General features: G+C 39.5%; 1 protein-coding gene across 7 annotated transcripts in view; it reads left to right on the top strand.

Moving 5' to 3' along the window:
• GNG2 (G protein subunit gamma 2) overlaps positions 1 to 24,594 on the top strand; it is a 127,649-nt gene extending 103,055 nt beyond the window's left edge. For all 7 annotated transcript variants that reach the window (XR_002523359.2, XR_002523360.2, XM_031668106.1 and 4 more), the window contains 2 exons: positions 5,807 to 5,922; positions 21,336 to 24,594. Coding sequence is in view for 5 of the 7 variants with exons in the window: in XM_031668106.1 (XP_031523966.1) it covers positions 5,836 to 5,922; positions 21,336 to 21,464 (216 nt within the window). In the remaining 2 variants the exon portion in view is untranslated. The remainder of the gene's footprint in view (positions 1 to 5,806; positions 5,923 to 21,335) is intronic.
• The last annotated feature ends 776 nt before the right edge of the window (positions 24,595 to 25,370 follow it).

Genomic DNA, 25,370 nt, shown 5'->3' with positions numbered 1-25,370 from the left:
TCTCTGAAACTGTGCACATTTTGATGCTTCATTCCTTTCCACCCAATGGTTTTTTATTCTTTGTGATCAGTCTCTTCCTTTTTCTTTCTCTTTTAAACTGACCACAATGTAGAATGTACATCTAAATATTCATTGGAATTTGCTGAATTACCTCCTGTGTTCTTAAGATATTCTCTTTCTTCCACTTTCCCCATACATCAGACAATATCTAAATACTAGTTGTTAGTTGCTTTTGATTTGCCCACATCTATTTTTCAGTCCATGAGCGTGGTCCACAATAGACAATCTTCCCCACCTCTACTGTGAATCACAAAATTCCAACTTTGAATACTATGTTGCTGGATCTTTTAAAAACAGATCATAATTTTCTGAAGCTCATTTCCTTGTAGACTTTTTGCTCACGTTGTGACTTCTGCACAATGTGAGGGTCAAGCAAATGAAACATTACACCCCAAAACATTAAACGCATGCTGTCCGAGAAGCAAGTATTGACTTTGTATATGATAAAAAAGACAACATACATGCATCCATGCTTTCTAGCTATTTCCTGAAATGCCAAGTGATGTACCTCTATTCCTGGTTTATTTGAATTTGTTCAAACCTTATAAAGCCAACTATTGCAAACAAAACAAAGAAGAAAACGCATTCCCATTTCTAAGTGTGTAAATAAGAAAAAGTTTGTCTTCTAAGCTTGAGGTATTTGGACCCCGCATCTCTCTCTCTCTGTCTCACACACACACATACACACACACACAGACATACACATACGTGCACACACCCCTCCATCTATGCTAAAAGAAGACCTCTACACTGATTCGTTTTTCTTTTTTAAAAAACTGTGATAAAATGCACAATATAAAATTTACTATCTTAACCATTTTTAAGCATATAGTTCAGTGGTATTAAATACATGTATACGGCTGTGCAATTATCACCACTATCCATCTCCAGAACTCTTTCTATCGTGCAAAACTGAAACTCTATACCCATCAAACAATAACTTCCAATTCCCTTCTCCCCTCAACCCCTGGCAGCTACCATTCTACTTTCTGTCTCTATAAATTTGACTACTTTAGGTATCTCATAGAAGTGGAATCATATAGTATTCATCTTTTTGTGACTGGCTTATTTCACTTAGCATAATGTCTCTAAGGTTCGTCCACACTTGAGCCTGTCAGAATGTCCTTTCTTTTTAAGACTGAATAATATCCCATTGTATGTATATACCACATTTTCTTTATCCATTCACCTCTTGATGAACACTTTGGTTGGTTCCATGTTTTAGCTACTATGACTACTGTGAATAAGGGGGTCCAAACATCTTTTCAAGACCCTGCTTCCAATTTTGGGGGGTTATACCCATAAGTGAAATTGCTGGATCATATGGTAACACTTGTTTTTGTTATTTTTTTTTTCATAGTAGCCATCTTAATGGGTGTGAGATAGTATCTCACTTTGGTTTTTATTTGCATTTGCCTAATGATTAATGAATTGAGCATCTTTTCATGTGTTTATTGGCCACTCATATTTCTTTGCAGAGATATCTATTCAAGTCTGTTACCCATTTTTGAATTGGTTTTTGTTGTTGAGTTTTAAGTGTCTCATATTTACAATATTAATTCTGTATCATTTAAGTGGTTTACAAATATTTACTCTTATTCTATGGGCTGTCTTTTCACTCTGATGAAATGTCCTTTGAAGCACAGAAGTTTTACATTTTAGGGAGTCCAATTTGTCTATTTTTGTTTTTGTTACCCAGCCCTACTCCTTCACCAGTTGATTCTACTCTCTGGTGTCCTTCTGTTGCTCCTATTTTAGCCTCTGGCCTGTGGAGATCCCCCACTACGTGACTCTAAACCCAAAATGGATCCAGTATCCATTTTACATGAATCTCACCCTTAGCCCAAATGCACTGTCACCTCTTAGGAAAATAAACACTTCTTTGGAACACTGGCCTAGTACTTTACAATTCTTTCAGTCTTCAGGAGGGGATTTTTTCATTGCTTTTATGGGAAATCAGCTGGATGTGAAAAAAAGGGAAAAATGCACTAATTGATTCTAAAAGTGGTGCTCGACTCTGCCTGGTTCATACAGTAAAGGAAGAATATTCAGGGTGTAGCTGCCTAAAACTAGGAACACAAACTAAAGCCTAGGTTTACTTTTTCTCTTAAGTCCATTGAGGTTTCAAATGTGTTTTCCCTCCTGCATTTCTAGACTACTACCCCATCCCTCTTGTTTCTCCATCTCAACATCCCGCCTCCCTACTTCCCTTCCCTGCCTATACAGAGGACTTCTTCCATGATAGGCAGAATAACAGCCCCCACAAAGATGTTCATGTCCCAATTCCCAGAACCTAGAAATACATTACATTACATGGCAAAGAAGTTGCAGATGGAATTAAGGTTGTTAATCAGCCGACCTAAAAGTATATTATCCTGGATTATCTGGGTGGGCACAATGTAGTTACAAGGGTCCTTAAAAGTGGAAGAGGTGGGCAGAAGTCAGAGTCAGAGGAAGATGTGACTTCAGAGGAGGTCAGACTGATGTGACATGAGAAGGGCTCCGCTCACCTTTGCCAGCTTTAAAGATGGAGGAAAGGGCCAAGAGCCAAGAAATGTTGGCAGCCTCCAGAAGCTAGAAAATAAAAGAAAGTGGACTCTCAGAGCCTCAAAAAGGAACATAGCCCTACTTGTACCTTGATTTTAGCCCAGTGAGACCCATTTGAGACTAATGCTCTCCAGAATTATAAGATCGTAAATTTCTATTGTTTAAGCCCTTAAACTTGTAGTAATATGTTACAGCAGCAATAGAACCAATATGTTCTCTATCTCAGCCTCCTCAAGCCACTCCATCAGGAGATGGAGCTTTTCCCAGGGAGCATGAAAGGCATTGAGACACAGACTTTCCTTGTTGCTTGAATGACAATAATGGGTCATTTACTCAGTTAATAGCAGGTCTGTTGGCTAATGACAGAGCACTCCTCAATAATGGTGGCATCAATAAGATAGGCACTTATTTCTCTCTCACATCAAAGATAGCCATCTCACAGTTGGCATGATGGCTCCACAAAGTCAGGAAGGACCCAGATCCTTCCTGTTCACCCTAGTGTAGCAGTCATTCTAGAGGTTTAAGATGGATTTCTGTGATCAATGCAGATGCGTCCCAGGCCAGTAGCAGGAGGAAGGAGAGACAAGGCATATACCTCTTCCCTTCAAGAACATTTCTGCTTATATCTCATTGGCCAAAACTTAGTAACGTAACTCTGCCTAGCCTCAAGGGAGGCTTGCAATGTATCTTTCAGCAAAATACACCTAGCTAAAATTCAGAGTTCTTGTGGTCTCCGCTAAGAAGAAAAAAAGTCCCGTTACTAATGAAGAAGAAAGGAAGAGGGATTAGAAGGCAAGTTGTGATCTCTGCCACAGGTCACCCTGTAATCTGATGTAGATTCAGGGCAAAAGAGTCACTGGCCAGAATTCTTAAATCTCCCAATAAGAACTTGGTAATTCTGTGATAGTCTGCATTCCAGCGTGATGAATGAATTCCAGTTTGGCAGAAACATTAGCTTCACAGAACAGCATCCAGGGGCTTGTAGATTGTGGCTGCACCCAACGTTGGATGAATAGAAGAGGCTACTCTTCTGAATAAGTCAATGCTCTGTCTTGGCCCTGTGAAGTCTTCCTAGGCTGTTAGATGTTTGTTTAATTGTGGGTCATGTAATTTCCCTGTGAGGCTGCGATGATTGGGTCCCTAACCATGCTGATGAAATACTTGTTAAAGTCTCCTTTTATTATTTTGTTTTTCCATGCAATTCTCCTTCCTTTGATCTCCAAATGTACAAAAGTAGAGTTCAGAGATCTCTGATTTCAAAAATTCCTTCAATCTTCCCTCCCATTTTATTGTCTCCAAACTCTTTGAAAATAAATTGAGGGATGGCCAAGCACGGTGGCTCACATCTGTAATCCCAGCACTTTGGGAGGCTGAGGTGGGCGGATCATGAGGTCAGGAGATGGAGACCATCCTGGCTAACACGGTGAAACCCCATCTCTACTAAAAATACAAAAAATTAGCTGGGCGTGGGGTGGGCGCCTGTCGTCACAGCTGCTTGGGAGGCTGAGGCAGGAGAATGGTGTGAACCAGGGAGGCGGAGCTTACAGTGAACTGAGATTGTGCCCCTGCACTCCAGCCTGGGCGACAGAGCAAGACTCTGTCTCAAAAAAAAAAAAAAAAAAAAAAAGGAAAAGAAAAGAAATGAAATTGAGGAAACAATTAATTATCCTCCAATTTATTCTGTAAATGTTGTTGGGTGGCTTATTTTCTAGTGTTCTTTAACATAATATTCTCCATGGATGGACTTGTATGTTACAGAGAGTTATACATAATTTCTTCTTTTGTCTTGAAAAATTGGATATCAAGAAATAAGTACCAAAAGAGAGAATTCATAGATTTTTGCTTTTTGGTCATTAAGAAAAGAATAACTTGTTGATTTTAGTTGGTATGTTAAAAAAAATCTATGTACAGAATTTGTTATGAGTTATTCTTCCTTTTCCAGCTTTTCTGTGTGTTCTCTCTTTTTCTTTTTAAAATAAGTAACCTGATCTTGCTTCATCCTTTGGTAAAAAGATTGCCCAAAGCTAGCAGGTGTCATTATTTTTATATAGTATCTTCAGAACAAGATTCCATTAGTGTCGACGAGGCAGTGTTTAATGTTTCTGTTTCATGGGTCATGCACTCTAGTCAAATCAAAGCACTTAGGTTTTGCTTTATCCAATAGGATATCAGTGATCTCAAGGAGCACATTTACACAGATGGTCCTAAAATTGCATATGACACCTTGACACAAAGTAAGATTGATTCAGAATGTGGGGGAAATGGGTATTGAGAATAAAATAAGATATTTTCCAAGATGAACAACAATAATAAAGTGAGATGGTATATCAAGAAAGGATTAGAAGAGAAATGAATGTGGGATATTCATGAATATGAAAGGATTGGAAGAGAAATGAATGTGGGATAGGATTTGAAGGAGAGCACACATGGAGAAAGAGGTATGGTAGAGACAAAGAAACCATCTCACAGTCTGCATAGGAACAGAACTCTACTCTCAAACTCCTGGCCTCAAGGTATCCTCCCACCTTGACCTTTCAGAGTACTGGGATTACAGACGTGGGCAACCATGCCCAGCCAAGAACTCTACTCTCAAAATGTTTATGTTCCAGATTTATAAAAGAATAAGTTAATAAGTTTGTTGTACTTCATTTAGAGTAACACTGGTGAACTAATTGACATACTTAACCATTAGGCATGGCAATCCCTCCCACTTGGCATGATAGACATGTCCCTGAGGAATTATGAGTAAAGTAGATCGTTGTGACTCAAACTTAATTTCAAATAGAGTGGGGAGGAATAGTTATTTACAACAATGCTGGATTAAGTGACACTGAAAAGCCAAGCCTCCCACTATAGTGTCTCTGTAGTATAATACGCTGAAGTGGTCACAGTTAACCAGAAGGATAGGCTTTGGGCCCACTGGGAGAACATTTGGTAATATTCTTTGTGTGTGTGTGTGTGTGTTTTTTTTTTTTTTTTCCTCTGAAGAAGGGATGGGGAAGTAGGGAGAGTTGGAAAATCAAACCTCAACCTCTGGTCTGCCTGCCAATCTGAGATAATACTGACCGTGGATGGAGAGGGCTGGAGAAGCCGGGCCTGGCTACAGCCACTGCTTTGAGATCCCCTATTTGCAATGAACTTGCACATTTGCTGGCTCGTGAATTCTCTGATACAATCTTCTTTTTGTTTTCTTTTCTAGTGTTTCTGAAAGATCTATCCAGCACTCCGATGGCCAGCAACAACACCGCCAGCATAGCACAAGCCAGGAAGCTGGTAGAACAGCTTAAGATGGAAGCCAACATCGACAGGATAAAGGTGAGGATGGCCTAACCCCACACTTCATCTAGCCTGAGTCTAAGGCACATGATTTGCCATCATCTGTCATGTGACCACTCTTTCCTAGAGAGGGATAAAACCAGTAATGACAGGAGAGCATCTTAAAGATTAGGCAGAAGTTCATTTCTAATGTATCTTTCCCTCCTCCAGCATAAAACAATAGAGTAAGTTAGATCCTCTTTCCCGTGTAGAATTAAAAACAAATAACGCAACACAACAAAAAAGCAAAACAGGCTCATGGTTAAATTCCAGTGACAGAAATTAGAGAACATATGAAATATATCAGTGTACTAGTTCCCCTCCCTTTCCTCATGGAAACCTTTTTCTCATTTGGTTTTTAATTTTTTATGTCCTGGTTCAGGTTCTAAGGCTAAATGTCTATCCTTTGTGTCTAACCCTTCTAGTTATCCTTGCACATTATAAGTTTTTTCTTCTTTATTGAATTTCTTTTTCCTGCAAAACACGAAAGTCACACCTTGCCTCCCTCAGAAGTCTATGTGTTTCTTTTTTTCCTCTCCCTCCCCAGACCTAACCTGACAGCTTTGCCGTAAGCTGGGGCTAATGCACCTAGAACCAAGACTTCAAATTCAGACCCTTTGTTGGTAGTTTTCAGATGAAACGTTGGCTAATATGCTGTCATTATTAATAGATGGCTATGGCATGGTGGCAAAGTGAATTTTTGTTAACCATTAATACTTTACTGCCCCAGAAGTAAAATGCCTTACCCAAGAATTCTATGAAATGCAACTTGGAAACATATCTCATTGTACTAAGATAAAGCTACAACCTTCTTCCAAATGCCCTTTTAAAACTAGAATATTTTTCCTATTTTCTCCATACTTAATTCAGCACCTGGGCAATCCAGCTGTCCTTTGGAGTCTGACAGGGTCAATAAACTGTAGCTCATGGGCCAAATCCAGCCCACTGCCTATGTTTATAAATAAAGTTTTATTGGAACACACTCATTTACATATTGTCTATGACTGCTTTCACTCTAAAACAGCAGAGTAGAGTGGTTGTAACAGAGACCATATTGCCCACAAAGCTAAAATAGTTACTCTCTGGTGCTTTATAGAAAGCTCGCTGACCCCTGGGCTACAACAGTGGTTCTCAGCTCATCTGTGCGTTCCCAACACCCAGAGAGCTCTATAAAAGGACCAATTACCGAACCACACCCAAACCAATTAAATTAGAATCTATTGGGGTATGATTCAGGCATCAGTATTTTTTGAAAAGAATATTTCAGTTCATTTCGATGTATGGCCAAGGTTGAGAACCACTGTCCTATGGGAAGGAGTTTGCTGCTGCTAAGTTTCATCAGTTATGTGCTAGAGAGTGAAGAGAGAGCTATTCTTGCTCTACAAGTAAGATGAGAAAACACCCATGGACGTCTTCCCATTTATCCTGAATCTCCTTTGTAAAATTTGATGCCTAGTAATGGACCACAGGATTTAATCAGCTCCTGCTCTTCTTTCAACAGCCTTAATTCTTATTCTTTACTCATGACTGAGATCAATAAAGGGACCTTACCTTGCTCCTTTGCCATCTTCCTCTTCTCCTCTTTTCTTGCTTCTTCTTTTTCACTATCTTGCTGAAAAAGCACAAGGCGACAGGTGGGCACAATAACTGCTGAGAGAAGTAAGGTGGCCCATGGATTGTCAAATCAGAAAGGGCCATTCAGTTATTTTTGAGGGAGAGGAGGTTCTGCCCATGGGCCTTCTGGAAAATACCACTTTGATTTTTGAGGTAGTCCAACTGTGATAAAAGTTTGCGAAGCTTTACTGTGGTTGATGTTTTCTGTTAATATTCAGCACCCCAGTTACTGTTCCTAAAGGAGGATGTGATGTGCTTATGGGTGATGAAAACTGATAGCAGAAGAAAGATAATAGAAATGGAGCTTTTCAGAAATAGTTTAGATTTTATCATCCCTCTCCTGAATTACTGAATGCAAGGGGCTCCTATTTGCTGTCTGCAATTCCATCTCAACACATCTCCATCCCCACCATCAATTACCTTCCATATTCCTGCCAAATATAATGTTCTAAAAGAAAATCTAATTATACTCCTCTTCACTGAAAATCAGCTCATGATTCCCCATTACCAGTAAAATAAAATTCAGACCCTTTAGCAGTGTATACAAAGTTCCTCTGACCCCTGTCATCTCTTCAGCTTCATTCCTGCTCTCTTTTCTGCATGCCATGTAGAACCACTTTTAATTCTTTTGAAGGAAATTTCAAATACCTAGAACATCCAATCTCCTTTGCCCCTCTACCTTGCTGCTTTACTTACCTGACTTTACTTAACACTTCACTGCATTGAATCATTAAAGATTCAGATCAAGTTATTAGATCCTTTAAAAAGTTTTCCTAGATCCTCATCATAAGATTGGATTTTTGCTGTTTGTTCAGTTGTTCATTCATTTACTTATATAAAGCTCTCTTACTGAGAGCTTTCTAAATTGCAAGGGCTTGTTAGGTTCTAAAGAGATGGAGATAGACAAAAACATGATTCTTGCTCTCAGAGATCCCTGACCTAGTTGGGGGCTACAAAAAAAATTGAACAAGGCCTGTTATTGATGCAAACAAGATATCCAAGAAGCATAGTTACCAAATGTCGTCAGAAGCCAGCCCCACACTCTGATTGCCCTTTGAAGAGACACAAATAAATCACTACTAAAAAGGAAGCAAAGCATGAACCTGAAAAACTGGATGTGAGTAGTTGCCTTCCTAGGTGATCTTCACATTCAAATCTCTGAATCCCACTTGACGCCACTGGACCTTACATTGTTAGAAATATAGCAACAGCCTGCATTTCAGCATTTGCTGTGTACCTCAGAGCCAGGCAGGCTTGCTGTGGTGAAGTGACAGATTATTTTTAGTTGAGCGGTTGGATAAAACGTTGACTGTGTTGACATGGTTGTCAGCTAGCTAGTTTAGGGCTTGGTTATCTGCCTTTAGAAGTCTTTTCAAGGCTTTTGAGCATTCAGGCTTCTCCACCTACTTTCCATACACGATCCTGTCAGCAGAAAGGGGCTTCTCTCTGAAGATCCCAGGCTTATGATTTTCCAATGAGAGTAGTGACCTCTTCAAGCTATAAAGGATAGAAATGGCTTTATATATGTCTGGCAGAACCTACTGCAACTGAGGTGGCAAAGAATAGGACTCTTAAGAAGAGGATTTGGGGACACAGCTGGAATTGGAGTTGTTGAGGGTCTCTTAAGCAGGCGGTGGCCTTATCCCTCATGTGACCCCCGGAATAAATTACGCTGCATAGAGTAGCCCTACTCTGTGAATAACATAGTCACATGAATAACATGTTTTTTTTTTAAGCCTTCTTGTTTTCTATTCCTTTACATCACAGACCCTGGGAGATTTGGACTAAGTGAACCCATTATCTGTTCATAAGCCTCAGGCATGTATAAATTATACTCCCAGCCTCTTTGTATTTCTTTGTTAGGATTTCATTCAAGGACAGAGGGTAAAGAGAAATAAAACGAAACTGGGAAGAGAGTTAGGGGAAGGAGGAGAGAGGGGCTGTGGACTGTGACACCTGGATGAATGAAACAGCAATAGACTCACACTAACACTAACCAAAGACAAAATGAAATAAACCTTGTCCTTAGAGCACAAGAGGAGGGAACATGCACAAAAGTAAAGGACAGCAGGGCTTTGGTAAATCTCTTTATTCACCATTGTATTAGGACTCTTTGAGTTTCTAATAATAGGAATCTACATCAAGCTAGCTTAAGCAGAAAGAAGTACTGATTATAAAAGATACAGGATGTCTCAATCCAAGAGCGGAAATGTGGCTGAATAGGCAGTGGAAGCGAGAACTGCAAGGCCATTGAGAACTGCGAGTGCTCCATCACCTGTCTCTGCTTCTCTCTCTGTGTCTGCCTCTTCCTTTTCCTGAGAAGAAGGGATTTTTTAGCTGCCAAGTCCATACAGTAGGCACAAGATGACTGCCTATGGTTCCCAGGATCACAACTCGTAGTTCCAGCTCCATGAAAAAAGAGATGGCTTGATTCAATCCTTTTCAGTCTCCATAGCACATAGTCCTAGAGTGCCATCTCTGTTCCAGCAAGAATGAGCTGTCTCCAGCTTTAATCAACTGACATTCGAATTGAACTCCATTATACAGACATAGACCCTAGGAATTAACCTGCCCATTTGGAAGAATGGGAATGGGAATGGGAATCATTGTAAGCTGGAAAGATGCTCTTTGGCAGGAGTTGCTATTAGTACTATGAAAAATAATGTAGATTTAAGAGCAAAAGATATAAGATGCAAGGCCAGGAGCATGGGTAAAATTATTGCTTCTTAATTAATTGTCTGTTCCGTAAATTGACCCCACAGGAAAAAGTGTCTCATTTCTCCCATATACTCACCACAGACCTTTCCAAGTGATTCCCTTTATTGTTCTAAAAGTGTGCTATGCAAAGTGTCACCTCCCTGGTTATTCTGGGTTTCTCACTGAGAATACCCTTCCCCCTTATGTCTTTGCCTCTGCCAATCTTATTCCTCCTTTAGGGGTCAGCTCAAGTTCCTACTTGTTCATGAATCTCTTTTTCTATTCTGATCATATTTACTAATCAATTTACTAATTAGTTTCATCTTCATCAAATAAATTTTTCCACCTAAACTACATAGTCCTTTTCAAAGACCATGTTGTCCACTTGTTTGCATCTTTCATGGTACTGGGGTGCACAAGCATTTTGTAAAAACTTTTTTTAGTAGACAGCTTTAAATTTGTATATTAAGAGTGTCATACAACAAAACATTACTATATTCCCCATGACATTCCCAATTACATTTATGGACTTGGAGATTCCAAGCATGAATGTAACTGGACAAATAAAACTGTGGTAATGGGGAATTCAAATTAAATATTTTTTTAAAGGATGGAATTAGTCATTTTAAAGAAAGATAAATTGTTTTATATCATTGTATGATCATAAGTATCTAGCGTTTATAGTGTGCCTTCTGTTTAAAACACTTTAACATATAAAAAGAACAGACTGACTTTCTCGACAACGAGGACAAATATGTATAAATTAGTGAGCTGAATATGGACATTTCTAATGATTAAGTCATCTTTATGATGATTATGATAATAGATTGAAATTGAACTTCATGGAACCCTGTAGTGAGAAATGGTCCAGTTAGATACCATGCTTGGAACTAGAGAGAGGACATGTATTCCAGGTTTAGGACATTTTGAGTATTTTTCCAGCATTTCAGCTGAGAGTATCCCTTCCCTAAAATGCTTGTGTTCAATTTTATTAGGAAAAATGGAATACAATCCTCCTTCTAGGTCAACTGACAGTATTATCAGGGATGATAAAATCAGTAAAGTGTATCAAAGGACTAAATACAGGAAAGGGCTGTGTTCAAAGATGGCCAATGCTAATTCATTTAATTTGCTGAAAATGAAGCAAACACATTTAAAGTTGAAGTAAGGCATACATTAATAATGAAGCATAAAACTTCATTTTTATGATGGTTGATTAATTTTTAAAAGTTCAATAGATATTAATTACCAAGTACATATTTAGCCTTGTGCATCACATCTAACAGCAATAGAAGTAGTACTATATAACTTTGGTAATTTGAAACCTCTGGGAAGTGAATTTTTCTGAATAGCCTAGTTTTTATACCAGATAAACTCTCCCTTCTTAAAAATGTAACTATTTTAATGCTAGTAGTGAATGTCTTTCTTCTTTCATTAAATAAATACATATACTTTGCTTAATGACTGTTTTGCAAATTATTTACTTCCTTTAAAAAGAATCCTATCAATAAGTACATTCAGTTTAATATCACCTTGAAGGAGCAGGAAGAAGAAGACAACTTAGAAGAGTCACACATGATTTTATAAATACAAAAATAGTGGACACTTGTTCACACAATTATACCTTCTCTAGTGTCACAATCAAAGTTTGATTGTGGGCATTCTTCACAATCATAGTGGAAAAATCCTTTAGACTCACCTTTGGCCACTGGCAGTGATACTGGCATCACAGTGATTCAGGCCATCATGGTGATCTGTAGGGCATCAAGGTATTGCAGACATGGTGATGCAGACATCCTGGTGATGCAGGCTATCATGGTAATGTGGGGCATCAAGGTGTTGCAGTCATCATGCTGATACAGATGTCATGCTGATGCAATCATCATGGTGATGCTGTCATGGTGATATAGTCATCATGGCGACACAGACATTATAGTGATGCAGTCATCATAGTGATGCAGGCCATCATGGTGATGTATGGCATCAAGGTGTTGCAGTCATCATGCTGTTACAGACGTCATGGTGATGCAGTCGTCATAGTGATGCAGGCCATCATGGAGATGCAGGGCATCAAAGTGATACAGATATCATGGTGATGCAGTCATCATGGTGACACAGACCTCATAGTGCTGCCATCATCATAGTGGTGCAGTCATCATGATCATACAGGCATCATGGTGATGTAGGCATCATGATAACTTCTGCTTTTCATTCCCTACATTAGTGATCTTGCTCTCCATAGCACGTTTCATATTTTTAGTATAATTTCAAGACACATGAGAGAGTACTGAATTTTCTTGCATTTACACTGCTTGACATAGATTTTAATTTTCCTGACTTGAATTACACATTAATGATTCAAAGAAAAATAAAGCCTTTCTTTAAAGTAGCCAATTAGCCAGGTGGGGTGGCTCATGCCTGTAATCCCAGCAATTTAGGAGGCAGAGGCAGGCAGATCACCTGAGATCAGGAGTTCGAGAGCAGCCTGGCCAACATGGCGAACCCATCTCTATTAAAAATAAAAAAATAAATAAAGTAGCCAACAGCTTTTGACCTGGTAAAAGAACTTTCTAAATAAATATCAGACCAACCTCTCCTTGTTTGAAAATTCTGTGATCTCCTCCCAGTGATTAGGCAGTTTCTTTTGTCTTTGCCCACATTGCCAGACCTGTATATACTCTGTTACAATAACATGCTGTGAAGTAGTAAGAGATATATATGTATTGGTCTCTGCCCCCAGTTCCTGACACAGAGCTCCTAAAACCTTTGTAAATAAGGGGGCTAAGACAATCTTCGTTCTCGTATTTGGTCTTTGACCCTGATTTCTAAGAGCTATGTCATTTCCTGAGTAATAAGAGCATATTTTGTTTCAGTGAGGCAACTCTTGGTGGGCTTCTAGATGAGCTAATAATCTATCATGCCTACATGACAAACCCTCTATAAAAATTCCAAAAGAACAGTGTTCAGAGCCACACACAGTGGCTCATACCTATAATCCCAGAACTTTGGGAGGCTGAGGCAGGATGATAGCTTGAAGCCAGAAGTTTGAGACCAGCCTGAGCAACAAACTGAGACCCCATGTCTCCAAATATTTAAAAATTATCTGGGCCTGGTGATGTGCACCTGTAATCTTAGCTAATTGGGAGACTGAGGCAGAAGGATCACTTGATCCCAAGAGGTTGAGGCTGCAGTGAGCTATGATCATGGTACTGCACTCCAGCCTGGGCAATAGAGGGAGACTGTGTGTCTTAAAAATAAACAACAACAACAACAACAAATGGAGATCTGAGATTTTTGGGGTTGGTGAACACATCCACCTGCTGGGAAAGTGGAATACCCCAACTCCAAGGGGATACAAGCTCCTACCCTCATGACCCTTCCAAACCTCACCCTATATATCTCTTTCTCCAACTCTTCATTTATAGCTTTTAAAATACCCTTTGCAATAAGTTGGAGGTAGCAAGTGAACTGTTTTCTTGGGTTCTGTGAGCTACTCTAGCAAATTATCCAACCTGAAGAGGTAGCCATGGGAACCTCTGATTTGTTCCCATGTCGGACAGAAGTTGTGAGTAACCTGGGGGCCTATTACTTGCTATTGGCATTTGAAATGGGGCGGGGACAGTCTTGTGAGACTAAACTTTTAACCTGTGGGATCTATTTCTATCTCCACATAGATAGTATCAGAATTAAATTAAATTGTAGGACACCCAGGTGGGCCAGAGAATTGCTTGGTGTGGGAAAACCCACACATCTGGTATCAGAAAAGAAGTATGTAGAGTGGTATGAGTACAGAATAGGAGGAAACAGTTGGATTGTTTTTCTGTATACACTTCCCGTCTCAAGCCTCCAGCCAGTATAATCTTTGAAATCCTTTTAAAAAACAAATTAAAGTTAAGTCAACCTTAGATGGCTCCATTAATGCAGGCAACCCAACTGAAGCCATGATTTTATGACTGATACCCTTAATGCAGAGGCAATTTCCCATGTGTATAGGCAATGACAGCTTGTCCAGGCTTATTTTTTTGCCTGATGGCTTGCAAGCATTTTGCAACATCAATTTTAAGATGTGTCTCAATTTCAGATGTAATGAAGATGGATTATATCTCTACCTTCTGTTTAAACTTGGGGGTCTGGTTTTTATCCTTACTGACAACTGCTTCCTCTTGGCATTGTCAAGCAGTCTTCCTAGGTAATTCTCCTGTTTTTTTGGAGCCTAGAATCACAGTCCGGTAGCCTTCATTGAAGCTGTCTAGAGTACCCCCCCGCCACCGCCACAACTCCTTACTTCCTGGTTCGCAGTCCCAGTCTGGTTTGGTGAGGATGCTGGATAGCAGGATTTTAGCAATTGCTAATCTGGGGAGATCCTTGGTGTGATCAAAAGTGAAGTCCTTCACTTGTGCAGTAGATCCCATCTCTCTAACCAAGAAACCTCCTCCAGCAATTTATTCTTCCACCTCCTGCCTATCCTGCATCATCAGTTTTTGATTCTCTACATCATTTCCATTATCATACAAACATGGTGTTATTTCTTCATCTTAAATAAAATTTGATTTTTTTTCTTGATCCCTCCACTTCCCCTTCCAGCAACTGCCTCATTTGTTTACATTTTTTTGCAGTATGACTTTGAAAAAATCATCTATATCCACCATCTCTAATTTCTCTTTTCCTTTTCTTTTGCAAAGTCATTTTTATTCTGGAAATAATCTCAAAGTCACAGAAGAGTTGCATGTATGTTGCAAAGAATTTTGTTTTCTCCTGAACCAGCTGAGAGTTGTCAAAAGATGTCCTGTCACCTCTGAGTACTGTAATGTGTATTTTCTACAAGTAAGGACATTGTTCTACATACTCATAATACAATCATCAGAATCAGGAAATTAACATTGACCCATTACTACCTTCTAATCCTGAGATCCCATTGAAGTACGCAAATCATCCCAGTAATGTCCCTTTTGGCGAGAGGACCGAGTTCAGAATCATTTGTTGCATTTAGTTGTCCTGTCTGGCACAGTTCTTTAGACTTCCGTGACCTTCATGACCTTGACACTTTTGGAGATTATAGACCATTTTTTAGAATGTCACTCAGTTTGGGTTTGCCAGATAATTACAATTAAATTCAGGTAACAAAACTTTGGCATTAATATCATAGAACTAATGAGTATTCATTTCATTCTATTCTATCAATGGGACATTATCTCAAATTGTCACTGACTGGTAATGTTAAGTTTCATCACCTGACTAATGTGTTTTCCAGATTTCTCCACACAAACCTATTTGTTTTCTTTTTGAAGTTAAAAAGTATTTGGAATTTGGGAAGGAATTTGCTCTTTTATTCAGTGGTTTACAGTCTGCTACTATCATCATGCATTGTTGCTAGGACTCTACTTAATGTCTCGTGTGCTAGGAAGCCTTTCTACTCTGTCCCTATGTGATCTCCAGGATTGTTTTACTTTCTCCTTCCTGATATTCTTTGCATAGCCTCAAGTGGTTTTCTCCTATGCATGTGCCAATCAGTTTTTAACTAAAGACTCAAGATGAATCCTCCAGAGGCCTTAAGAGCTTTCTCTCCCCCAGTGTAATTCTTTCTTCTCTGCTGTTCTCTCCTCAACTCAGGGAGATTGCTGAACTCTGTCTGGGTACTCCCTCCCTGTGCAGTGGCAGGCAGTAAGCTGGGGAAACTGTAGAATTTATCTTATCTCCCTTCTCTCAGGTATCACTCCTCTGTGCTGCCTATTGTCTAACAGTTAAAAATGATTTCTTCATATATTCTGCCCAGTTTTTAATTTAAGGTAGGACAGTTTAGTTGGCCCTTATTACTCCATCACAGTCAAAATCGGAAGTATAGAATGCTATATAAGCTCTACAGGGACAAGCATCTTTGTACATTTTGTTCCCTGGTTATTGCAAGTATCCAGACTACACCTGGCATATTAGATGCTCAGTAAATGTTTGTTGCATGAAATATCTGTTGAAGAAGATTATGTTTGAGAACTCCTTCAGCAGTTACTATGAGTGTTGAATATGTGCCAGGCACTGATTATGTGGTGGTAAATAACACAGGTGTGGTCCCTGCCTTTGTGGAGCCCAGAGCCTAAAGGGAAAGGCAAATATTAAATGGCAAATAAACAGACGATGTCCATAATTATAAATCGTGATAGCAATTTATAGCTTTCTGTGAAAGAAAAGAATGTGAGAAAGTACTCTGAGAGAATAATGAGGAAAGTCACTGTGGATGAGCCGATCAGTGAAGGTTCTGCAAGGAGGTGGTATTTCTGCTGACTTCTGAAGGAAGATAAGAAGCCAACCCATTGAGGAGATGATGAGAAGAATGTTATAAGATACTGAATATGTGACACTCTGAGGCAAACAAAGAACTTGGAGCTTTCGAAAAATAAAGGCGATATGTGAGAGGGAAGAATGCTACAACATGAACTTGGAGAGAGGGGCAGGCCCAGAACATGGCAATACCCACAGGCTGTTTTACAAAGTTTTGGTTTTCTACAAATTACAATGAGAAGTTATTGAAGGCTTTAAATAGGGGAATGATAGGAATCCACTTATATTTTAAAAATATCTTTCCAGCTACAGTATGGAGAATACTACTCCTGCACAGTTATGAACATAGGAAGTCATTTAAAACTGAGATAATTAAACATTTTTGTGCTCTCGACTCAATGGCCTGTCTGCTGAAGCCTATGGTCTCCTTCTCAGAATTATGTTTTTAAATACAAAAGAAACTGATGATATTGACATGAGGGTCATTAGAATATTTTTATAAAACATTTTAAATAATATTCTTTAAAATATTTAAAATATCAATTTTTAAAAATATATATGATGTAGTTATACAAACGTACTCCTTTGTTAACTGATTATGTAAGATCTATAGGCCTACAGTCATAAGGTGGATGAACATAAATGCAATGTTGAGGTGTCTGCAATGAATATAATATGATTGAAAGTATCTGGTTTCTATCAGTGGCCAAGTCACATGTACTGCTAAGGCTACTACAGTGTGTTGTCTATATTTATAATGAGAGGAAATGCTAAATTTCCATTTGAGGTTAGTGAAAAATAAAAATGGAAATTTTTTGTATTATTTGAAGTTCACATACCACCCCCCGAATTCTATCTGTGGACCCCTGGGGTAATCCAAACTAATTGCTTTTTATTTACAAAGTTATTTTAGTAATCACAAAGAGAGAAGACTGCAGTATGAACTGGGGTAGCTGCAATAGAGATAACAGGAAGGGAGCCAAATTAGAGATATCTCTGGAGGAAGAATCAACAAGTCAGAAAAGGGAGAGATTTTCTGGAGTTAGTGGGGAAATCTTCGTAGAAGTAGACATAGGAATGTAAAAGAAGCTGTGTGCAAAATGTTAGCAGGGATTGTCAGAAAGCAGAAAGATCCGCTAAGCAGACTATTGCTGTGACTCATTATAAGGCAAAGGACAAGGAAGACAGCCACAGGTTAGAAAGGAGGAATGTTCATGAAGATTAAGTCAGGGACACTGAGACTCACAACTCAGTAGCTCAGGAGCTGTGGGACCTGGGGCAAACACTTAATGAAGCCTCCACTTCACATATTTAAGATGAGAATGATAATAGCTTGTGACCCATAATGTTGTTGTAAGGATTAAATAAGATACCGTATGTAAAGTGGTTAGCACAGTTCTGACACATAGCAAGGGCTGATAAATATTAGCAATTATTCTGATTACTGCTGGGATTCTGACACTGTTGGAGCATTGCCCACAGGAGATTGCAATCTCATTGAGGAAACAAGATAAAACACATAATATATTTTAAGAAGGAAACCATTCAGAATCAAATGTTCAAATATAAAGATGTGAGCAACTCTAAGTTATTAAATTTTCCTAGTATAGCACTTCCTGTATCATAAAAAGATTTTGAATATTCATGCCACATAGTTGTATGTGAGTGTTGCAAATGAGTAGGGATGGACAGTGCTGCTTCTCTTCGTAACAAATGAGTTTTAGAAATCACTGATTTACAGCCTCCGCTGCGTAACAGCTAAGCTCCTGTTTGGTGTAACAATGACTATTGCTCAAACTAGAAGAAAGAAGGAAGAAAAAAAGTGATCTCACTTCACACTGAAAGTCTGTCCTTTGTTTTCATGTAGGAGAGCTAAGACATAAAGAGGCTGTTTCCTTTCATTTTGTCATAGAGGCATTTCATAAAGAATTTCAATTTCAACCTTTGGAGCAAAGCCCACAGTTGAGTAGTTTATATGCAGATGGCTGTGACTTAATGGCAACACATTCGAGTTCACGTTCTTTTTCTGCTGTGTGCTTTGCTGTATGATATTGAACAACTTACATAATCTGTTGAGCCTCAATTTTTCATCTATATAAAGAGGATAATTCTTACCTCAGGATTACTGTGAAGATCAAAAGAGGAAATTTAACTCAATGTCTGGAACAAAATAATTACACAATAAAAATATTTTTATAAGTACTGTAATGTCTATTAAAGAGTGAGACTGATTTTTACGTACATATCATGTATTGGGTTGACTAGGGTCCCCTAAAATTTATGCCTACCTGGAATCTTAGAATGTGACCTTACTTGGAAATAGGGTATTTGTTGATGTAATCAAATTAAGAGGAATCATACTGGATTACGGTAACTCTAACTGGTGAGATGGGAAATTTGGACACACAGGGAGGAGAATTCCACAGAAAGACACAGACACTCAGGAGAGAATTCCATGTGAAAATAGAGATTGGAGTGATATGTCTATAAGCCAAGGGATACCAAAGATTGCCAGCAACCACCAGACACTAGGAGAGAAGCATGGAACAGATTCTCACTCAGAGCCTCCAAAGGGACCAACTATGCTGATGCCTTGATTTCAAACTGCCAGCCTCTAACAGAATAAATTTCTGTTGTTTTAAGTTACCCAGTTTGTGATGACTTGTTCAAGACAGCCGGAGGAAACAAATACACGAACCAATACCTGTACCTCTTTGTGTCAGTTAGTGTTGGCTAGATGTTGTGGTAGTAACAGAAGGTGCCCTACCCTTCATTCTTAGGGGGTTTGCCACAGCACAGACACACTTCTCACTCCTACCACATGTCAATCATAAATCAGCTGCCACTCCACACCATGTCACCTTCATCAGGAACACTGGCAGACAGAGCAGCCTCTGTCTGGAATGTTGCCTCTATCTCTTCTGTGGCAAAGGGAACAGAGAGTCAAAAAGCTGAAGGGTTTATGGGATGAGAAGAGGAAACTGATTTCCCTACCCAACCAGTAAATCATAAAGTTGAAGTAGCCTTAAGTAACAAAGGCTGGGTGCAGTGGCTTATATCTGTAATCCCAGGACTCCAGAAGGTGAGGCAGGAGAATGGCTTGAGGTCAGGCGTTCAAGACCAGCCTGGGCAACATAGCAAGAAAATGTTTGAAAAAACAGCCAGGCATGGTGGCATCCACCTGTAGTCTCAGCTACTCGGGAGGCGGAGGCAGGAGTGACAAAGGTTTAATCAACTCAGCCCTGGGACAAGAAACAAATCAAGGGTATGGCCACTATGCCATTTGTTAAAATCTCTGCATCAGTTAGGAGGGTTCCTCATAAATTATTTCAGTTGGATAAAGTGGCATAGAGGAAGGGACATGGCAAACTGTGCATTGGCTCCGAAAGCTTCTGCCTATAAGTTATCCATATAAATTCTGCTCACATCTCTCTGGCCAGAGCAAGCTTATGTCACTGGGCAAGTCTGGTGTCGTCCTGTGGGCATGTATGTCCCACTTGTAGGGAGGGGCAGTGACTATCTTTAGTAATAATATAATTCACCCCAATCTTACATTAGATTATCCTTTCAGTAGTTGCTTGAAAGGCTTTCATAGTAGTACAGTGGTGTTGCTTTCATGTGGAAATCTGTTTTTTTATATCATAAATTTGACCCCAAATGGGATTCCCCAGGTTGATCATTTACCTAGTCCCCAGATGTAGCTATAGATGACTTTTAGTATTTCCTGAAACTAAATCCACCCTCTCATGTAGTAAAAATTTCCTCTGGTGAAGATGGTCAAAGGAAGGTACTACAGGGAACTCCTAACAAGCAGCTACAAATGTGTTCTAAGAAATGACAGCATCGCCAGAATCAGTGACAGCCTCCCAGTGAAACATCACTAAAGGGCACAATGCTTGGTTAAAATCACAGATATAACACTTTAATGTATATGATATATAAAAATATGTATTATATAGTGTGTGTATACATAGATATACCTCCTGATGTCTCTTAAAAAGGGAAACTGACATGGCTTTAAGCATCCCTAGCACAACTCCTGAAGCAGAGGCATGGCTACAAAATGATAATAATGGCTAGCCTGTGTGGAAAGCTTGCTATGTGCCAGACACTCAATGATTTACATGGATTATTTCATTTAATCCTTGTTACCAGGGCTGGGACTAGGGTGGGGCAATGAGATATCGGAGCACAAAAGTGAAGGAGGACCGGGCACAGGGGCTCACGTCTGTTATCCCAGCACTTTCAGAAGCCGAGACAGATGGATCACTTGGGGCCAGGAGTTCAAGACCAGCCTGGCTAATATGGTGAAACCCCGTCTCCACCAAAAGTACAAAAGATTAGCCAGGCACCATGGCACACACCTGTAGTCCCAGCTACTAGGGTGACTGAGGCAAGATAATTGCTTGAACCCAGGAGTGAGCCAAGATCGAGCCACTGCACTCCAGCCTGGGCAACCGAGCGAGACTCTATCTCAAAAAAAAAAAAAAAAAAAAAATGAAGGAGACAGCCACCCGCGGGGCTGTGTAAGTGCAAGGTTGATACCTGCATGCCCCTGCTAGCGAGTGCCTCCTTTGGTTTTGCACCCTAAGTGCCTCACTCACCTTAACCTAGTCCCAGACTTGCTGGAAAGAATCCTGTGAGGTCAGTGTCATCAACTTTCTTCTTTGCAGATGAAGAAGCAGAGGCTTTTAGAGGCTGAGTATCTTGCTTCACTTTCACACAACGATGGAGCAAGGATTTGATGCCAGGACATTGGGCTCCAAAGCCTTGGGCCTTGACTGACTGTACCAGATTCCAGTGTTGGTTGTTTTTGTCTCCTTTTCCAGGTGTCCAAGGCAGCTGCAGATTTGATGGCCTACTGTGAAGCGCATGCCAAGGAAGATCCCCTCCTGACCCCTGTTCCGGCTTCAGAAAACCCATTTAGGGAGAAGAAGTTTTTCTGTGCCATCCTTTAAGTCTTCAAGAGGGGCCTGAAGAGCCTCCGGGCTCCTGGGACATTGATGTAGAGTTTTTAGCAAAGTGGGCACCTTTCTAGTCCACGGCATTTGAAGAGTGCGAGGAGAACCATCCTGGAAACTCCAGGCTATGCATGTTTAAAGATCTGGTCCCCTTTATGAGAATGCAAGCTGATCCACATCCTGAGTTAAGAGATCTGATTCTGCCGAACTGCCTGGAGGAGGGGAATATATAAAAATAAAATTGATGTCACTTCTTTTCTGCTATCCCCCAGTCCCCCCCAAAATCCTCATGTTTCTGCTTCATATTTTAAAGAATAACAATTAAAACAGACAGCTGTACTGAGGTAAGATATGTATGACCTTCTTGGAATGAATATTGTCTGTAGAATACCCTTTGATAAGCTGCGCTGTCCGTGTAGCCGAAATTCTGTTTAATGGCATTGATGTATAGTCATTGTGCCTTTCTTTTTCTTTTTTCCTTCTCCTCTACCCCTCCTTCCACCCCTTCCCATTAGAGTAGTGTGGAGATAAGGCTGGACTTGTCTATCAGATTGAACTCCAAGAATGATCACATGAAATGTTTAGGGAGATGTTCCCCATGGTTATCCTCATGGTAACAATGACAAAAAATGCCGGTTGTCTGTGTTCTCTTTTCACTATTCCTAACATGTGTACATGATAGCTTTGATTCTGCAAGTAAAAGTAAATCATGTGTTGTGACTGGTGCTTTCATATATTTGTGACAATTTTTGAGTAATATTGCATGAAAATGTCCCTATGTTACATCCATTCAGAAGTTTTGTTGTTTTACTCTAAAGCCAGGAAAGGAAATGAGAGGGGAAAGACCCTGGGGAGGAAAGGAAATCTCAGTATTTTGAAAATTGAGATTACTTCAGAGCCTTAGCCATGCCTAAAATACCTCTGAGTTAATAGTGGTATAAATGCCTCTTCAATACGTTTTCCAGAATCCAAAGCATTTTGGTTTATCCGGGACCCAGGGCAGCACAGCTGTCACCAAGCAGGAGAGTTAAGGATTCACCATGAGTTGGGAAGTGCTTTTGCCATGAGTATGAGCAAGTTCCCTCCTTCCCTGAATCATGGACATTCTAGATTAAAAGAACATTTTTTTCTGCTCTTAAGAAGAAAACCATGGCCCTCCTTTGTTCAAGTATTGGAAGAAATAAACCCACAGCTCCAGAGAAGGTGACCATTCTCAGAACTCTGGCTCTTCAGAAGGACCTCGAATCGCCACTCTTTGGGCAGCAGGTGCGGTCCCCACAGCCAGCTCTGCCAGGAAGAGTTCCGGCTCTTCTGTCCACTGAGATGGTCTTGGTTTTTCACTTAACACATTTTTTAATGGAATCTTTGTTTTTGTTCTCCATCTTGTTTGTTAGAGTCTCTCGGTCTTTATTTACAAATTCCTGGCAACTAGAGTGCTCCTTTCCCAAGATATGGTAGTGAGAGTAATTTTTCATTGTAGCTGTTGTCTCCATCAGTAACAGCAGGCCCTGGAAGGCTTGATCACCTTTTTCTGTGTCATTTTCAGTCAAAGAGGCCCTCTCTTACATCTTGTTTGCTTTCAAATCCCCAAATACCATCTCCATCTCCCAATTAATTTTATTCTCCCCTCTTTCCTCTCTATTCTCTTTCTCCTGTTTTTTTTTTTTTTTCTTTCTTTTTCTTTTTCTTTTTTTTTTTTTTAAGGCATGAAAAAGGAAGAGAAAAAGATTTGCTATGCCAAGGACAGATTTTGAAACAGACTTGGTAAATGTTTTCCTTAGCTCCTTCATGGGCATGTGGGTGAAAGAATAAATACATCCAATTAAAGCTCATGCTGGGGTCGGGGAGAAGAAGATACTGAAACATTTGTGAAATGTATCAATGCACTTCTGTAACCAGATGCTTCTCTTCAAATTGTGGGGTTTTTGTTACAGTCAGGACACCCATGAAGATTTAGGGGTGAAAGAAACTGCAGAGTATTTATTAAACTACAGCATTGTACAATTAGCTTAGTAACACTGTGGCATAAGCTAAAACATATCACAGTTTTTAAATGGGCCAAAGCATGAATTGAATATGTGGTCACATGAAAACAAGCATGAATGAATAAAGCACTCTTTGGTAGTGATTGAGGCATCATTAGAAGGCCCAGATGATTTCCACTATTCGCAGCATTTCCTTTTCTCAGAAGGACTCTTTATATTTCCATGTAAATCTAGATCTTTGGAGCAGTTAAGATGGAATTACAATTTCTAGGGAGCATTTTAAGGAAAATGTTTTGGCTTTTTCATAATTTTATGTCTTACAGTATGGAATTATAATACGAAAATCTTTATATGAGTTTTGGCTTATTGGTATTTGTACTTATTCAGGGGAAACAGTCTTTCGATTACTTATGCCTCTAAAGAGTTTAATTTCTTGAGAAATTCAACAGTCCCATCACCAGCATAATTTTATCTTAAGGAATAACTAACAGGAAAAGTCAACTTAATTATTTAAGACCCTAGTTTCTACGTATAATATATTCAAAAGTAATGAAAATCTGCCATGGAATTAACTAATAAGTAGTAACAATAAACTTCATATTTAGAATACAAAGTCTATAAAGAACAATTTTACATGATCTTCAATATCAACTCCAGTTTAAAAGGTGTTATTTTTAAAACATTTGAAACCAAGTACTGCTTAATTTCAGTCAGAAGATGCAAATAAATACTTTGATCTATGTCTGATTTTGCTAATAATATTTGAAGGAGATTGCCTACCAAGGACAAATTAAACAATACATTTAAAAATCAAACAACAAACGATTTCTCCATACACTCATAGTCACATATGGAATTTTGAGAAAATAAAGCATGCTGTCTCTAGGAATTTTTATACTTCCTTTTCTTCCTAAATATTTGCTTCTAGCTGCTCTTGGCAATGATGAATTGTTACGTATGCATTAATGTTTTGCAGCTCAAAAGTTGTTCACATTTTTCCTATATAAGATCTGTGGAGTGTGTGTTTCAAAGAGAGAACTACAGAAATGTTAAAGCAGGAAAACCTGAATGTGATGTGCACATTTTCATCCCACATGGACAATGTATGTGTTTTAATAAATGGAATTTTCAGATTCATTTCATATGCAGTCAATTTCATTGTGGAGGCCTGTGGACCACCTCACCCACTGATTCTGTCGCTAATTGGAGAAGGACCTGATGGTACGAATGGATGGGGAAATAGGAATCCATTGATTTTCTTTAGGATTTTGTTAATAGAGATGTCCTGAAGAAGAGAAACCTCACTTGACAGTCTAAAAGCATTTCTTACTGGGTCTGTACATCTAGGGTACAGCCTTTGGAGACCGAGAAAGGTGGGAGCTGTGAGGAGAGTCCAGGGCTCTGTGACAGGGTGGACTATGCAGACAGAGGAGCTGTATTGACACTCTCACTTGCTGCAGGTATGCCACAGTGGGCTTTTTCCCTCAGGAAAAATAAAAACTGAACAACAGAAGTGCTATTCTCTGTAGCTATCCGTGATTTAAAAGGAGTACAGGAGAAGCTAAGTCCTTAGAACTCTAGATGCAGCTGCTCCTCAGAGATCTCAGTCAAGAAAAGACTTTCGAATGTCCCTCAGATTATGCCAGTAACAGACCCTGTTAGTAAAGAAGAAAAAACACTGGATCTCCTGGGACTTGTGCCAGCAACAGCAGCATCTTTAAACCATGGATGAACGGGACCCCTTGGAGTTTGCACACTAGTGTTCCACTGACATCAGTGTTTCTGAGACTGTGGTCCATGGACCACTTGCTTCAGAAGTGTTAATACCTGGATTGCCTCTTTACAAGGCAGATTCTGAGCTACCCATGAGCTCAGAATCCCTGGCAGTGACTCAGGAACATGCATTCTGTTACATGCT

This window comes from Papio anubis, chromosome 7 (genome assembly GCF_008728515.1).
Source record: "Papio anubis isolate 15944 chromosome 7, Panubis1.0, whole genome shotgun sequence".
Lineage (NCBI taxonomy): Eukaryota > Metazoa > Chordata > Mammalia > Primates > Cercopithecidae > Papio > Papio anubis.
The sequence above is the reverse complement of the archived record's forward strand: the minus strand, read 5'-3'. Positions and strand labels throughout refer to the sequence as shown.